General features: G+C 38.6%; 1 protein-coding gene across 5 annotated transcripts in view; it reads left to right on the top strand.

Moving 5' to 3' along the window:
* NASP (nuclear autoantigenic sperm protein) overlaps positions 1 to 17,381 on the top strand; it is a 53,035-nt gene that overhangs the window by 28,271 nt on the left and 7,383 nt on the right. For 3 of the 5 annotated variants that reach the window (XM_070609759.1, XM_070609760.1, XM_008521555.2), the window contains 4 exons: positions 8,094 to 8,144; positions 12,052 to 12,162; positions 13,829 to 13,909; positions 14,849 to 14,958. In XM_070609759.1, the coding sequence (XP_070465860.1) occupies positions 8,094 to 8,144; positions 12,052 to 12,162; positions 13,829 to 13,909; positions 14,849 to 14,958 (353 nt within the window). Of the gene's footprint in view, positions 1 to 8,093; positions 8,145 to 12,051; positions 12,163 to 13,828; positions 13,910 to 14,848; positions 14,959 to 15,656; positions 16,653 to 17,381 lie in introns of all 5 variants that reach the window. The other 2 variants (XM_008521550.2, XM_070609758.1) reach the window with 1 other exon arrangement.

The raw sequence follows: 17,381 nt of genomic DNA, 5'->3' as shown, positions 1-17,381 counted from the left end.
AATTCTCTCAAGGTCCATCCATGTTATTGCAAATGGAATGATTTTGTTCTGTTTTGCAGCTGAGTAGTATTCCATTGTATATATGTACCACATCTTCTTTATCCATTCGTCTGTTGATGGGCACTTAGGTTGCTGACTTCAGGCTCTTTGGATAAATACCCAGTAGTGGGATGGCTGGATCGTATGGTAGTTCTATGTTTAGTTTTTTGAGGAATCTCCATACTGTTTTCCATAGTGGCTGCACCAGTTTGCATTCCCACCAGCAGTGTATGAGGGTTCCTTTTTCTCCGCAACCTCTCCAACATTTGTTGCTATTAGTTTTAGATATTTTTGTCATTCTAACGGGTGTAAGGTGATATCTTAGTGTAGTTTTGATTTGCATTTCCCTGATGATCAGCCATGATGCGTAATCTTCTACTTCTTAACCTTCAGTTCCTTGTTACTAACAAGGTCAAGTATAAATTGTGGAGTTAGTGGAAAATAATAAAATTTGCAAAGAAACATCTCGAGAAAACCAAAACTGAGGTCCTTTTGTTTTTCCCATTTAAATATGCAGTGGAAATTTTAGTTGGCAGAAAGAAGCCATGTCCTGAGTCAAAAGAATTCTATTAATTGCAGATCCCTGCTTTTTAATTTTAGATAGGTTTTTTTTTTTTTTTTAAGGAAGATTAGCTCTGAGCTAACAATCACTGCCAGTCCTCTTTTTGCTGAGGAAGACTGGCCCTGAGCTAACATCCATTCCCCTCTTCCTCTACTTTATATGTGGGATGCCTGCCACAGCTTGGCTTGACAAGCGGTGTGTAGGTCTGCACCTGGGATCCAAACAGATCAACCCCGGGCTGCTGAAGCCTAATGGGCGGACTTAACTGCTGCACTACTGGGCTGGCCCCCAGATAGTTCTTTTTCAACATTAATTTCTTTTAGGTAAAAGTACAAGGCAAATCATTGAACTTTTAAAAAGAAATTTACCTGTCAGTTTTTCAGTACATTTTATTGAAGTATAACAATACAAAATGCAGAAAAGGTAAATGTACGGCTGAGTGAATTTTCATAAAGGGAAGTTAGAAACAAAACACTATATGGAACCCGGAATCCCCCTTTTAGTCATACTCCTCCCACCAAGTGCAGCTCTTCTGACTTGTAAAAGCACAGATTAGTTTTTACTGGTTTTGAACTTTATATAAATGGAATTGTTCAGTATGTAGTCATGTTTGGCTTCTTATACTCAACATTATGAGATTGATCCACATTACATGTTCTTGTACTGTTTTCTTTCTTTCTGCAGTATAGTGCTCCATTGTTTGAATATGCCACACTTTATCCATTCTATCATAGGTGGACATTGAACTTGGATTTATTTGTAAGGGTAACTTAAAACTTTCTAGGGGGAATGACAGATGATGTTAAGTTTCTATGATGATCAGGACTCAGGAAAACTGGATTCTGTTTCTGGCTGCTGCTGTCGCCCTTGGTTTTCTCATTTCCCGTGATGGCAGTAGTGGGGAGCTTCTACAAGTTAACTAAGATTCATTCTTTTAGGAAAATTTTGTGAAGCAGTTTTCTTTCCTCCCCGGTTACAAGCATATTTTCCCTATGTATGTTGAGCATTTGTTTTAGTTACTAGAGGTACCTTAGTTAAGGAGACATAAGAGGTCTCTGCTCTCAAATGGAGCTTCCACTACTGGGATAAAGACAATAAACGTATAGATTAGAGAATGTTGGTGAAAAAGTGCTATGCAGATAATTATTTTAGTTTACCCTATTTTACGGTGATGTCAGAGTAACTGGGTGCGTATTTAGATTGGGTGATTATGGATTGTCTCAATGAGATATGAATGACAAAGGGACCAGCTATATGAAGATTTAGCAGGGAAACTTCATCTAAATAGGGATAGCAGAGGATATGGATACCTATGCAAGCAAGTTAGGTTTGGTGGTTAAGGAAAGGAGCCTTCCTAATTGTTCTTTTTGCTCAATGAAGTGTGAGATAAGATCCTCCAGAAGTAACTGGGGAGTAGAGTATGGTATAGGAGATTTGAGGAGAGAAAGAGTCATTTTGGAGACTTGGGTGACAGATATTCTAAGGAATGTGGTAGGATTGCCAATGTTGTTCTTGTTTTAGATTTGTGGCCAGAATTTAAAATGAGTCCAGTCAGTGCTGTTGTATGTTTCCTTCAGATGTTCATTCAGCTGCTCTGCTTTAGCAGACACAGAATAGATGGCTGGAAGTTGAGAGTTCTTGTGGAAATTAAGAGTTTCCAAAAGAAAAATCTGAATAGAATAATTTCTTCACAGAGTGAGGGTTTATGTGAAGGAAAAAAATATTTTGAAGATAAAACAATTTGGAGATTTGCTTTTTATGTCTAGTTGTCTAGCAGCAACTACCTGTTTGGTCTCTTCTTGATGCTTCCTCTCCTTCCCCTCAGATAGCAGTGTCTCCTCTGCAATCAAACATCTTAAAGTGGATGCATTTAAAAACATTTTCTTTATCACATATCTCTATTTAGCTCCTGTCTTTGGTTCTTCCCTTCATAGCCAAATTTCTTTAGACAAGAGTCTGCATTCCTAGTCCCTATTTTCTTCCCTTCTGTTTGCTTAATTTAACCAATCTATTTAATATATATTTTAATGCATTAGGTTTTAGAGATGAGAAGGTGAATAATATCTCAGTTTCTTGTGGTCATTAGGTCAAAAGAATAGGACAGATGTGTTCTGAGATTATACACATTTGTTCAACCTGCCTCAATCTGACTTCTTTTTGAAAACTTTGTGCCATTTGAACAACATCGCTGAAAGTAATCATTGATCACTAAATGCTAAATTTGTCTTTTTCATTCTTAGCTTTCTCATTAGTTCTTAACCTTTTCGCTGTATCTGATACCAGACACTCCCTCCTTAATTTTGTTTTCCTTTGATACTACCTCCATTTCTTCCTATCTCTCTGTTCTTTCATTGTTAATAATTGCTAGAATATATTGACTCCTTATGTGTCAAGCATTGAACAAAGTACTTTGTGAACTTTCTCATTTAATTTTCAAAACAAATCTTATGAGAGAGGTGTTGTTAATTATGGTTGAGGAAACTGAGGCACCTCACTTGCCAAGTGGCAAAGTCACTTGCCCTAATCCTATCCTAGTGATTCAGAATTGATCACTTATTTTAGCACATAATTGATTAGGTGCCAGGCCTTGTGTTTGGTGCTAGGATACAGCTAGGATAAGGTGGATGTGGTTTCTTTCCTTAGAGCTTAATCCTGATGGGGAATACAGAAAGTCAATAGGCAATTGGAATAGAGTATGAGTTATAATTGGGTCATTAGGTTACTAAGTCATCTGTGTAATTGGGCAAGTTGCCTCTCTGTAAAATGGGATTATAGGAATATTGCCACCTGCCACAAGTTTTTTTTGAGAGAACTGAATGAAAATAGAATAGGTACTGCATGTGCTATGTCTGGAAGTCAAATGTTTGCTCTGAATTGCGTATTGAACGTTGTCCATTTAGGTGTTCCTCAAAATCAGCATATGTAACCCCCTCAATTTTCACTAATGAATCCTGTTCTCAAACCTTATTTTGGTTGGATAGCACTGTTTCCCAACCTCAGAAATAGAATTCTGGACTCCCTTTCCTCCTTTTCTGATTTCCAAACAGTCACCAGTATTTAGCAGTTTGGTGTTCTGTAGCAGTGCTTAGAAATGTTAAGCATAGGGGCTGGCCTGGTGGCTGAGTGGTTGAGTTCGCACACTCCACTTCCACCCGGGGTTTCACCAGTTCGAATCCCAGGCACGGACATCGCACCACTCGTTAAGGCATGCTGAGGCGGCATCCCACATTCCAAAACTAGAAGGACCCACAACTAAAAATACACAACCATGTACCCGGGGGGCTTTGGGGAGAAAAAGAAAAAAAAAATAAAAAAGAAAGAGAAATGTTAAGCCTAGAGGGCCAGATAGGAAAAAGTGAAGTGGTGGGGATTGTAGTGAATTCTTCTCCCTTAAAGTGACTGGTCCCTGTTCAACTTCAGCTGATTGTGTGAGCATAGTGGTAGATACTCCAATTTAAAAAAATATTTTAAGGGGCTGGCCTGGTTGCATAGTGGTTCTGTTCGCGTGCTCTGCCTTGGCAGCCTGGGGTTCGTGGGTTTGGATCCCAGGCACAGACCTACACACTGCTCATCGAGCCATGCTGTGGCGGCATGCCACATAGAAAATGGGGGAGGATTCGCACAGGTGTTAGCTCAGGGCCAATCTCTGTCACCAAAAAGAAAATAAAAGTAATAAAACTTTGTTTTTATTTTGTTTTGTTTTTGCCATCATTTCTTTAAATATTTTCCTTCCTACTCCATCCCCCTCAATCCCTTCAGAGAATCCAGTTAACATATGTTAGTCTGCTTAGTGTCTCACATTCACAAAGTTCTGTTCTGTTTTTTTCAAGTCTCGATATTTTCATTTTGGATAGTTTCTACTGCTGTATCCTTAAATTCATGAATTTTTTCTTCAGGGTCTGATCATTGTTAATCCTGTAAAGTGTATTTTTCATCTCCAGCAGTTTGGTTTGGGTCTTTTTAAAAAATATCTTATTTTTCTCATCATCATGCTAATGCTTTCCTTTACATTCTTGAGCATGTGGAGTATATTTAAAATAATTGCTTTAACGTTCTTGTCTAATTCTGTCATCTAGGTCACTTTTGGGTCTCTTTCTGTTGGTTACTTTTTTTCCATTATGGATTTTAATTTCCTGCTTCTTTATTTGCCTGATAATTTTTTTACTTATATAATTTATTAGATATTGTAATGTTTGTTGGGTACAGAATTTTTTTTATTCCTTTGAATATATTTTGACTTTGTTTGAGATGCATTTTCTTGGAAACAGTAACAGTAACCTCAGTCCTTTTGAGGTTTGCCTTTATGTTTTGTTAGGCAGGTCTGGAATGGTCTTTCGTGCCATTGCTAAAGTAGTACTTGATGCCCTGTGTGGTAGCAGGTCTGTCTACCCTGGCTATGGGAACATGAGTTATTCTAGACCCTGTATGATCTCTGAGGATTGTTCCATCTACTCCTTTCTGGTGGTTCTTTCCCACGCCTCATTTTTCTTGTGCATAACCCGATCAGGACTTAGATAAAGACTGGAGGGAACCCTCTGCAGATCTCTAGAGCTCGCTCTCTCCTCTCTATTCTGTCCTGTAAATTGCCGCCACCTAGACCTCCCCAAACCTGGAACTCTGTCTCCTCACTTCTGTGAGATGGACTCTGTTTGGCTTCCTCCTGTATGCTGTGGACAAAACTCTCCAGGCGGTAAGCTGGCGATACTGGTAGGGTTCACCTCATTTGTTTGCCTTCTCTCAGATCACTGTCCTGTGCTACGAGTTGTTCAGTGTCTGAAAACTAATGTTTCATGTATTTTGGCTGTTCTTTTTAGTTGTTTGAGGTGGGAGGCTGAGTCTGGTCCCTGTTCACTTCCACCATGGCTAATAGTGAAAGTTAAATAGTATTGCACATCACCCCTTACCTGTGTGGGGTACAGAACATTTCGTGTGTTCCTGTTGCCACTGGTGCCTGAATGTTTGTAGCATGTATGTGCAGCATTAATGTGTTTATTTTTAGTACTCATACTCTTATGGGACATTTGTGTTACTACTTCATTGTGCTAGTTTGTGAACTTTCTGTTACTGGTCTGCAAAGAGAGAAGTATAAAAATCTGGAGTAAGCATTTTGAAACAAAGAAATTTGATATTTGACATTTCTCTTATATAAAAACCCATCTGTTACACATTGGAAATAAAAAATCTAGTCCTTCACTCACAGGTAACTTGAGAAGCTCTGAGAGGATTTGGTCAGAATAACCTCTTAGTGAAATTTTGAACATACTATGATAGAAAGTGTTTGTAGATAAAGATCCAAGGCCATTCCAGGGTTCTGGGCAGATTGCCTGCTTGCTTACCTGCAGCTGGAAGCACTGCCTTTTAAATTATGCCTCCTCCCTGTGGCTCTGTCTGTGAAGTCTCTGCTTATTTTCAACTCCATTTTTTCCCCTTTCCTTAGGGCTTTTCATCAAACTAGTAGACCAGTATAATATCCACAAAAGGATCAGTAGTTGGGAGCAAAGATTTTGGATCCTGCTGAAAGTAACTGACAACTTGTTGTCTATAAAGCATGTTCTAGAACTCAGACTCTAGTACTCCCCCAATAGTCATTTAATCTCCTCTCCTCTGCCTTTCTCTGTGCTTCTAAACAAGTTGTCCCCTCTGCTTTAACTGTTTTTCTTGCAGACTCTCCAATGCTTAGCACATACTAGGTATTAAAATGTCTATTTAACTAAATATTTATTGAATTGAACAAGCTAACTTTTCATTGTTCATTTGTTTCATCCATATTGCATATATTGCACATCTATTTTCATAAGTTTGGTGTAGCTAAATAAGAAAGTCCAAATATGTAAAACTAATTGACTCTGTCCTGTTTGTGTGTGTATATTTTAACTTTTTGGGGCGTTTTCAGAAATGTCTACTGGAGAGCCCTGTTCTCTCCTACAGCTTTTTCTCTTCTCTCACGCTTGTAGCTCTCTTGCTCTCTGTATTCCACTTCTAATTTATTCCTTCTGAGGTGTTATTAGTACTTGGTAGTAAAGTTACCCCTTCCCCGCTGTGCTTCCCTTTTCTCTATTTCACCACAGCTAACAGCACTTTTGGCGCTCATTTGAGATGTAGTGGTTCTTGATTTAAGCTCTGGTGTGCTTTGGGGGCACACATACAAATGATATATGTCCTTGTCTGAATATTGCCTTTGGGATAGAGGTGAAAACCAGTGGTGGAGCAGGTAAAAATGGCAAAGATTTAAATTAATATCAAGTTCATGGTGTCAATATATAGGGTTCCTTAGTAATAACTTAAGTCAACCCTGTCTTAAAACCTACCTAAGGTACAATTGTATTGTAAAGAAAAGGTAAATAATTCTTCCCGCTCATTTTTAATTTTCAAAATAATTCAGTGGTCTCTTGTCTTTCTCCAAAGATGACTAATAATTTTTTTGTTTTTGTTTGTATCATTGAAAACTCATTGATTTAAATACGTTCAAAGTTTTTCAGTCCGTTTTAGTTATCTTTGTCAATGCTCAAATTGACTCTCTTGGCTAGTGGGATTTTATTCAGGGTGGCTCCTGAGTGTGCTTTTGTAATTTTTTGGTAAATTATTATGAAACATGTCAAATTTATAGAAAAGTTGCAAAAATAGTACAAAGAACTCTTCCTATGCCTTTCCTCAGATTCTCCGTATTTGCGTTATAATTCCTTTGGCATGACCATAAGTAGTTATGATCCCAAGTAATATTAGATATAGCTTTGTTGCTTTCTGGCACAAAATTGTCCCAGACTCACCTTTGTACTTCCCCTGCCCTGGCTTAGGATTTACTGTTTCTCAATAATTGGTTCCTATTAGTGGGAAATGGATTTTCGGGAACACAGTCTGGCTGCAAGAGGGTACTCATTTCTACTGAGTTGGTCATTATTTCTAGATCTTTTCAGTAAACACAACTATGAAATGTTTTAAAGATTTATTAGCATTTTTCAAAAATGAATGTTCTGGGAAACTTTGCTTCTTCCTTTTTTAGAACCATAAACCTTATTTTTAGTGAGCAGTTTTGCAGAATGAGATTTTTCAGGAATGCAAATGTTGCATTATAACAGAAATATTTCATTCTCTTCTATCTGATCATAAATCCAATCTTCCATCTGATCAAAGCGAGGATGTGACTGTCTTATTTATTGTAGTATTTCTCATGCCTAGCAAATAAACATTTAACAGATATTTAATGGGTAAGGATTAAGTTTGATAGTGTAAGTAAATATTACTTTTTTTTTGCAGTAAGATTGGATTATAACATCATATAGCTTTTGGATGTACATCATAATATATTTTGAATTCTGTGCGGATTACATCATGTTCACCACCCAAAAACTAGTTATAGTCCAGTAAATATTACTTTTAAGATCTTAATATCATTTGGGCATTAGCTCTTTTGGCTTTATGTTTTTCTTTATTTAATTTCCAGGCTTAAAATAGCCTCCATTTTTACTTTTTTCCCCTTAATTTTTCATTACAGAATTGAAGATGATGCTCCTGCTCCTTCTACCTCTGCAAATAAAGTGGAGAGGTAAGATTATTTACATGGTACAATTTTAGATTTATTTGTGTATTTATTTATTTTGCTGAGGAAGATTCGCCCTGACCTGACATCTACTGCCAATCTTCCACTTTTTAAAAATTAAAAAAAAAATTTTTTTAAAGATTTTTATTTTTCCTTTTTCTCCCCAAAGCCCCCTGGTACATAGTTGTGTATTTTTAGTTGTGGGTCCTTCCACTTGTGGCATGTGGGATGCCGCCTCAGCATGGTGTGATGAGTGGTGCCATGTCCGTGCCCAGGATTTGAACCGGCGAAACCCTGGGCTGCCGAAGCAGAGCATGCAAACTTAACCACTCGGCCATGGGGCTCACCCCAGTCTTCCACTTTTTGTTTGTGAGCCACCACCACATCATGGCCATTGACAGATGAGTGGTGTAGGTCCATGCCTGGGTACCAAAGCTGGGCTGCTGAAGCAGAGTGCGCTGAACCTAACCGCTATGCCACTGGGGCTGGCCCCAATTTTATATTTTTATCTGGAATATAAACTATATAACTTGAGGGCAGTTCGTTTCATTATATTTAATAGATAACAAGACTGAATATTAAGGTACTTGTCTGTAGTTTAAAGTATGGAGTCCAGACAATTGATATCTTCAGGGTTTTTGCATTTGCTTAAAATAGTAGAAGTGAAAGTTATTTAGTTTTTCTCTTTACTCAGTACATGCCTGGCAAATGCTAACCTATTTTTCTTTGAATACTTTTACTGATTTAGGTGTCTATTTTGTAAGATTGCCATTTTGAATTTTGTTGTTATTCTAGTTTAAAAGTTCTAAATTTTATATTGAGCCCATATCTACTTCTGCATAACTTCTTCATCTTGATGGGACCAAAGTTCTTAACCAGAGGTAAGCATAATTAACTAGGAAGCTTATCCAAAAGGTAAGGTGCCTAGGTTGTACCCCTAGAGATTTTATTTAAGCTTGAGATAGAATTCAGGTTTGTGTCTTTTGGAAAAGCTTCCTGATAATTCTTAAGCACACTTAGGTTGAGAATCACTGTTCTAAAATCTGTTTCATCCTTCTGCAGAATATCTGCACATCTGTTTTTAACGAATCTTTAGGTTTTTTGTTTGTTTTATTATTTCATGTTTTTCATGTTGTGGTCTTAAATCCTCTTTTCATCTTGGTTATTTAAACTGTGTCTTCTAGAAATACTACGTAATGATTTGTGAGTCAGTCTGGTTTTGTGGAAGGAGGGGTACCACTCAGGATTGGTCCTAAACACACATTCATGTAACCTTTTTAGAGGGTTATTCTTGGATATACCATAGTTTTTAAATCTCTGGACTGAGCATAAAGTGTAAATAGAGCTTGGCTACCTGACCCCTACAACACAGTGCTGATATGGAATTAGCAATATTATAAGCATTTATGATTTTTTGAAGAGGATGATACTGATTCTGAGACAAACATGAAGGTTGGTTGGAGAAAGCATGACTAGGGACCGGCCCGGTGGCACAGCTGTTAAGTTTGCACGTTACACTTCTGCGGCCTGGGGTTTGCCGTTTCAGATCCCAGGTGCAGACATGGCACCGCTTGACAAGCCATGCTGTGGTAGGCGTCTCACATATAAAGTAGAGGAAGATGGGCGCGGATGTTTGCTCAGGGCCAGTCTTCCTCAGCAAAAAGTGGAGGATTGGCAGCAGTTAGCTCAGGGCTAATCTTCCTCAAAAACAAAAAAGGAAAAAGCATGACTAGCCTCATTATAAATTCATATTGACCTGAAGTGGATATTTAGTACTATCTGGCAGTTATAGCAACTTATTTTCCCATTCTGCTGAAGGACTTTTTCTTAACATTTTCTTAAACATTCAATACCATCACCTCTCTTCTTGCTCTTACTTGATGATTCTACTTTATTTATTTATTCCTGATTTTTTCTCCCCAAATCTCCCCAGTACATAGTTGCATATTTTTTAGTTATGGGTCGCCGCCTCAGCATGGCCTGACGAGCAGTGCCATGTCTGTGCCCAGGATCCGAAGCAGCGAAACCCTGGGCTGCCGAAGCGGAGTACACGAACTTAACCACTTGGCCACAGGGCCAGCCCCTCTGTTTTTGTTTGTTCAGTGAGTAAGCAATAGGAAGAGAAATTTCTTAACACTCTGCCATAAATCTGTACTACATATTCTCTTTTGGACGTCAGTCCATGCTCTTATTCAGCAGTTCTCAACGTATAGTCTGTACACTGCTGGGTCCCCGAGACCCTTTCAGAGATTTTGCAAGATCAAAACTATTTTCATAATAAGGAACACCATTTGTCCTTTTTACTGTATTGACATTGGCACTAACGGTGCAAAAGCAATGGTGGATAAACCTGCTGGCCCCTTAACATAAGTCAAGGCAGTGGCACCAAACAGTATGAGTAGTTCTTTTGTCGTTCTTTACCAGTTTCACTTAGGAATGTCCGTGATATAAAATACTACACCTGTTTCACTTAAGAATGTTCGTGATGAAGTGCCTCAAGCTAAGTTTATTCTCAGCCCTTCACTTCATGGCTTTATATTTTGTATGACAAAATTGGAAATATGGTTACTAGATCTGCATACTGAAGTAGGAATGATTGTTGTCTTTAGGAAAAGCACTCATTTGATTGTTTGAATGAAAAATTGAATTTTTCTTGGAGTTTTAATAGTCTGTCTAGTTGATAGTTCGTGCTTTTTCCATCATATTTAAGATGTATTTGCCAAACTCAAAGTTACCAAGATTTTTCTCCCATATTTTCTTCTAGAAGTTTTATGGTTTTAAATCTTAGATTTAGAAAGTCTATGATCTGGGGCTGGCCCCATGGCTGAGTGGTTAAGTTTGCGCGCTCTGCTGCAGGCAGCCCAGTGTTTCGTTGGTTCGAATCCTGGGCGCGGACATGGCACTGCTCATCAAACCACACTGAGGCAGCGTCCCACATGCCACAACTAGAAGGACCCACAACGAAGAATATACAACATTGTACTGGGGGGCTTTGGGGAGTAAAAGGAAAAAATAAAGAAATCTTAAAAAAAAAAAGTCTATGATCCATTTCAAGTTAGTTTTTTTTTTTTTTTTTTTTTTTTGAGAAAGGTTAGTCCTGCGCTAACATCTGCTGCCAATCCTCCTGTTTTTGCTGAGGAAGACCGGCCCTGAGAGAACATCCGTGCCCATCTTCCTCTACTTTATATGTGGGATGCCTTCCACAGCATAGCTTGCCAAGCAGTGCCATGTCTGCACCTGGGATCCGAACTGGCGAACCCCGGGCTGCCAAAGCGGAATGTGCGCACTTAACCGCTGTGCCACTGGGCCCGGCCCTCAAGTTAATTTTTGTATATGATGTGAGATAAGGGTGGGGTTCACTTTTTTGCGTGTGGATATCCAATTATTCCAGCACCATTTGTTGAAAAGATTATTCTTTCCTCATTGAATTGGCTTGGGACTGTTGTCAGAATTTCAGTTGGCCATATATGTGGATCTATTTTTAAATTCTGTTCCATTTGATCTATTTGCTTTTATTTATGCCAATACCACATTGTCTTGATCTTGAGATCACCGCCTTTTGTTTCTTGATTTAATTTTTCTTTATGCTAGTACAACTTGCTTTATGAATTTATGGTTCTTTTATGATTCCATCTTTATCTGTTGCTTAATTAGCAAATATTTATAGTAACATGCAATATAGACTTTGTGAGTAGATAAACTGTTAAGAGAAAATATTTTAGTCAAACTGAGAAGACTGCCTTTGAAATTTCTCTTGCTTTTGTAGTGTGGGATAAATAAGTGTGGGTTAGCTAAGCCTTGCCAGAGTAGTTCAGAGGTTTAAAGAAATTAAAGAAACTATTATTTAGATGTAGCAGGTATTGAAAAAGTGTTGATTTTAAAAGTATTTGACACTTGAATCTTTTTCTTGCAGTCTGGATGTGGATAGTGAAGCTAAGAAACTATTGGGTTTAGGACAGAAACATCTGGTGATGGGGGATATTCCAGCAGCTGTCAATGCATTCCAGGAAGCAGCCAGTCTTTTGTAAGTAGTGTTTTGCCATGATGTGATACTATGTTCTTATAAACGTAAGTCATAAAAAGTTGTTTTGTGGAGGAAAAAATGAAGAGCAAGAGTTCAAAAGATTTGATTATTTTTCACCTATGAGTTTATTCCTGTAACTAACTATAAACCCTACAAAGCACTGAACATTTCAGCCTTTGATTTTTCCTGAATAAGGTAATTTGTTTTCCTCTTGCCACTGATCAGGGTGACCAACTTGTCCTGGTTTGTTCTGAGACTTTTCCAATTTTAACACTGGAAGTTCTGTGTTTGGGGAACTCCTCTGTCCCAAACAAGCCATGATGGTGGTCACCCTGCCACTAATGCTATTTACTAATAGCACAGCATCTTTCATAGATTCTTAAACACCTTTCTTATCTGTTGCAACTACTGGAAGTTGGCAGTTACTACCAGGTGGCCATATATATCTATATCTTCGGGGGACAGGTTAATGTTAGTGCCTCAAAAGTGATTTATTGTAACCAAAGACTCTAATGTATCTCTGGAGTTGAGACAGAAAACGTATAAGTTAAATCTTTAAGCAATAGCCTTTTAGCCTATGACTCGGTTTGAGCTAGTTTTCCTCTAAGATACTATTAGCAATAGCAGTTGAAGTTAGTCATGTTTCCTAATTAGTTGATTACACTATATACGGTTGTGTTGAAGGCATCTTCCTTATAAAATAAAGGCTTAGAATAAATCTGGGTTTCAAGTTTGAGGCTCACTATGGTTTAAAGCCTCTGGCTTTTTTATTTCTTCTTTTCAGTCAGTCAGGGTCATCAGTCCATTCTTTTCCCAGCCTCCACTCCCTCTCCCAACATCTAGAACAGAATCTCATTCTTGGATGTCTGCAATAATCTCTTGTTTGATTCCTGGCCTCTGGCCTCTTTGTTTCTTACCACTTGGGCCTGAAGAACTGGGGCTCTGATATTCATTCAGTGGTGTGCTAAGAGTAGAGCCCAGATTTTATCTGATGCTAAGTATTTAGGTATTTTTATATTAAAATGTATGGTTATCCTACAGTGTAAAATATTAAAGTCCAAGTTCTTGAGATTAAGCACGAATAAACACATTCTTAGCTTATTCCTCCCAGATTCCTAGAGAGATCAATATTCTCACTGTCCTGCCATTAAGGGTATTTAGGAGGAAAGTTTGAGATACACTATTCTAATCTAGTAGGCTACCCTTAAACACAGTCTTCATCACCATACTTCCTGCTTAGTGTCTCTAGTTGCTCTCACTAGACTCAAGTTCATTGGTTGGCCTGACTTTGTGTGGACTTAGGCCATTCCTTTACTCCATGAAAGCTGGTCTCCTTACTCCAGAGAGTACCTCCTCCTTCCCATCTATCACACTCGTGTGATTTTTTCCCCCCTCCCTCTTCTCTGTCTAAATATTAATAGCTAACACTTATGTATAGTGCTCTTTGTATTTCTAAGCATTTGTTTTTAAAGGCTTTTATATACGTTAACTTTATGCACTGTTTCTTAAAGTCCCTTTGACCTTGATGTGAAAGCAAGAAGATGGGAGTATTGGTTTCCTAGAAGGATGTGTTACTGAAGAAATGTCATTCTATAACTAAAGAACCAGAAATAAATGTTTTAGAGTAGATGTTAATTCAGATCTTAGATTTTTATTCTCTTTGTAGAGGTAAGAAGTATGGAGAGACTGCTAATGAGTGTGGAGAAGCCTTCTTTTTCTATGGGAAATCACTTCTGGAGTTGGCAAGGTATGTCTTTAAAGCTACAGTTTATAAGTAGGATGTTTTGCATCACCTTAATGGTCTATTTACAAACTGTTTCTTTGTTTGCTAAAATTGTTTACTAGCTTTGAGATTTCACATGAGCTATGTGAGACCAGTTTTACTAAGAAAGGGAGTGTAGAAGGAACATGAAATATTGATGGAAGTTTTGAAATGAAGTTTTTAGAATTTTGATGCTAAGAGCAAAGTTATACTTAGGTTTTGACTTTTGGGGTCATTAGAGGTAGAAGTCTTTCCATTAGTGAATGGTCAATAATTTATCAAAGTCCGATACAGAGAGAAAACCTTTAAAAGCACTCTTATCCCAAAACAATCATCCTGTTTAACAAGGACTGAATGAAGGACAATTTGAAAACACTCGCATGTGAGAATATCTAGTAAATAAGACTCACAAGTGGTCTTAACTGTTGGAAAGTTGTGGCGTATCTTCCACCAGAATTTATTAACCAGAATAAAATATATTGAGCGTACACAAACTAGCAAATAATCTGTGATCTACTTAATCTCAGTTCTGGTAAATTTTCTAATTTTGTAGAGCATTCTGATGATTTGTCATGAAAATCTTGCCAGAATGTTTTTGGCCATGTGGAGAAATGTCGATGGATGTGAACTTGGGGAAATATTATGACCCTATTGTGAAGGGAATATATATTGATGTTTTTTTTTTTGACATGAGTCATCAGTGCTTTTAAGGTGGCTGGATGAAGGGTATGCTTCTTTCCTTCGGTGCTCTTATAGCTTTAATTTATATTAATAGTTTTGATCATTGCTTTTCTTGCCGTGAGTACTTATAGTTTAAGTTTTCTGCACTTGCTTACTCTTCTATTGCTTTTATAACATAGGACTACAAAAATTGTTAGGTTCTAGCCATCATACCTTTGGTGCTTTCTCCTTTTGTTCTCCTAGAATGGAGAATGGTGTGTTGGGAAATGCTCTGGAAGGTGTGCATGTGGAAGAGGAGGAAGGAGAAAAAACAGAAGACGAATCTCTGGTAGAAAATAATGATAACATAGATGGTATGTGGAGTTGCATGTGACATTCAAGAGATGCGACGTATATTTCTCATGTACAAGTGATGAAAATAGGGCTCTCCCTATCCTGGATGGTCTCTTCCTAAGATGCCCGGGGTGACACCTGCATTTGGTGGAGACTGCAGTTGAGGTAGCCACTTATTGAAACTGACAGTGGGCTTTTGTAACAGGATAACTTAATTTCCCAAATAAATCTGGTTATTTAAATTGATGTTTTAAATATTATAACAACCTTAAATATTTTTCTGATGCAAATTTTTAAAAGTCTGTGCAGCTCACTTAGTTTAATAGCAGTGCTTTCGGAGCCTGTTACATTTTTTGTGTCTAAGAAATGTCAGTTTCTAACCTGAGTTTGGCTACTAGAGTTTCACATATCAGATGGAGGTCTATAATGTTTAGAGGGGAATGTAAAGCTTGGCATCTCTTACCTAACTGATAATCAGAATGCTCAAGTAAAACAATATGTAGTTTAAGGAGCTTGGGTTTCTTTTGCAATAAGTTGCTCTGCTATCTGGGACTTTTCCCTTTGCTTTTCTCAAGGGGGCAGATAATTTTTAGGCCATCTGCTAAAACTTAAGCCAGGCTGTTTGAAAGTTTAAAGGGAATGTATTTTTAGTTTCCATTTATGCCTTTATCATTAAACTGGAAGACATGTTTATGCTTCATGTTCTTTAACCATGTAGAGGAAGCAAGGGAAGAGTTGAGAGAACAGGTTTATGACGCCATGGGAGAGAAAGAAGGCAAAAAAACAGAAGACAAGTCTCTGGTAAAGCCTGAAACTGAAAAAGAGCAGGAGACTGAAATGGAGAAGGGTGGAAGAGAGGATATGGATGTAAGTGAGCCTGCAGAGGAACTACAGGAAAAAGTTGAATCAACTCCAGATCAGTTAACTGAAACCACTGAAGAGACAAAAGGAGCAGCAGCACCAGGACTAAAGGAAGCTGAGGTCACTTCTGGGAAGCCAGAACAGGCAGCATCAGATGCTGAGGAAGGAAAACCAGGTTTTGGAACTTATGTCCAAGAAGAGTACAGAGAAAAAGGAGGTCAGGAGAAGCAGGGAGAAGTAATTGTGAGCATAGGGGAGAAACCAAAAGAAGCATCAGAAGAGCAGCCTGTTGTAATTCTAGAAAAGCAGTGCACTGCAGTGGAGGTAGAAGCCGAGCCTATAGATCCAGCAGTCAAGCCAGTTGATATGGGGGGGGATGAGCCAAGGGAGCAGGTAGCTGCCTCTGAAAATGATCCAAGAAAGGCTGTTCTTGAGCAGCTGGTAGGGCAAGAAGTGCCTCCTGCTGAAGAGTCACCAGAGGTGACAACAGAGGCTGCAGAAGCTGGATCAGAAGTCTCTGAGAAGCCTGGGCAGGAGGCCACGGTTTTCCCTAAGGATGGTACAGTCAATGGACTGTCAGCTGCAGGAGATCAGACTCCTATTGAACCACAGACTAATGTAGAAGGACCAACAGAAACAAAAAATGGCTCAGGACTAGAGGAGAATGTCAGGGCAGAGTTTGTTCCTAGCCAGGAGGAGACTAAGCTGTTGATACAAGAGTCTGAGGCAGCTGGAGATGAGGTTGAGACTGAGGTAGCCCAGGTGGCTACTGAGAAATCCCCTGAAGACAAAGTTAAGATAGCTGCTAATGAAGAAACACAAGAGAGAGAAGAACAGATGAAAGAGGGTGAAGGTAACCGGGATATGCAAGAGCTGCAGTGGGTGGAGTACATTCTGGATTTGACTCACTAATCCTGGGTAAAAGTCAGCCTTCCATTCAGGATTTTCCGTCTGCCTTTGGATTAGGAAAGAGCTAAATGAAAATGGGGTAGTTTAAGAAGGTTGTGATAAGTTGTGAAGTTAAATCAAAAGCAAGTCTTCTTTAGCTGGCTTATAAACTAATGCTTTTACTAACTGCAAAATAGGCCTTCTCTGTGATTTCTGAGACTTGGCTAGCTATCAGTAACTTGTTGCACCATACTAGCCAATAAAGGTGGCTGGGTTGTGGGCGAGGTAGGGAGACTGTGGGCTAGGCTGGCAGAGAATGCTGAATGGATGTCCACTTGCATGCCTCTGAATTTTTCTATTTACTGTTCATGTGGTTCCTTTTCTCTGCTTTAGGAAGCAGGATTAGAGCAGTAGAATCCACTGAATTGGTACACTTAAGCAGGCATGCCACTTAAGTGAAGATAGTTAACTCTTGAATGTTCTATCACCACAGCAAAAGAATTCTGGTGACGCTCTTTACTTTTAGTCTTCAGGGAGGTTTAGAGGCTTATTCACATTAGTTAAATTAGCCCCTTCCAAAAGATAACAAAAAACTTAACCATTAGCCCTCTTGCTCTTTCCCCGCCATTTCATGCTTGCTTTGGCTGTTAAACTCGTTTCTGTTACTTAGAATGCTATGAAGTATGGCTGCTTT

The sequence above is a fragment of the Equus przewalskii genome, chromosome 2 (assembly GCF_037783145.1).
Source record: "Equus przewalskii isolate Varuska chromosome 2, EquPr2, whole genome shotgun sequence".
Taxonomy (NCBI): domain Eukaryota; kingdom Metazoa; phylum Chordata; class Mammalia; order Perissodactyla; family Equidae; genus Equus; species Equus przewalskii.
Note: the sequence above shows the minus strand (reverse complement) of the source record. Positions and strands in the feature narration are given on the sequence as shown.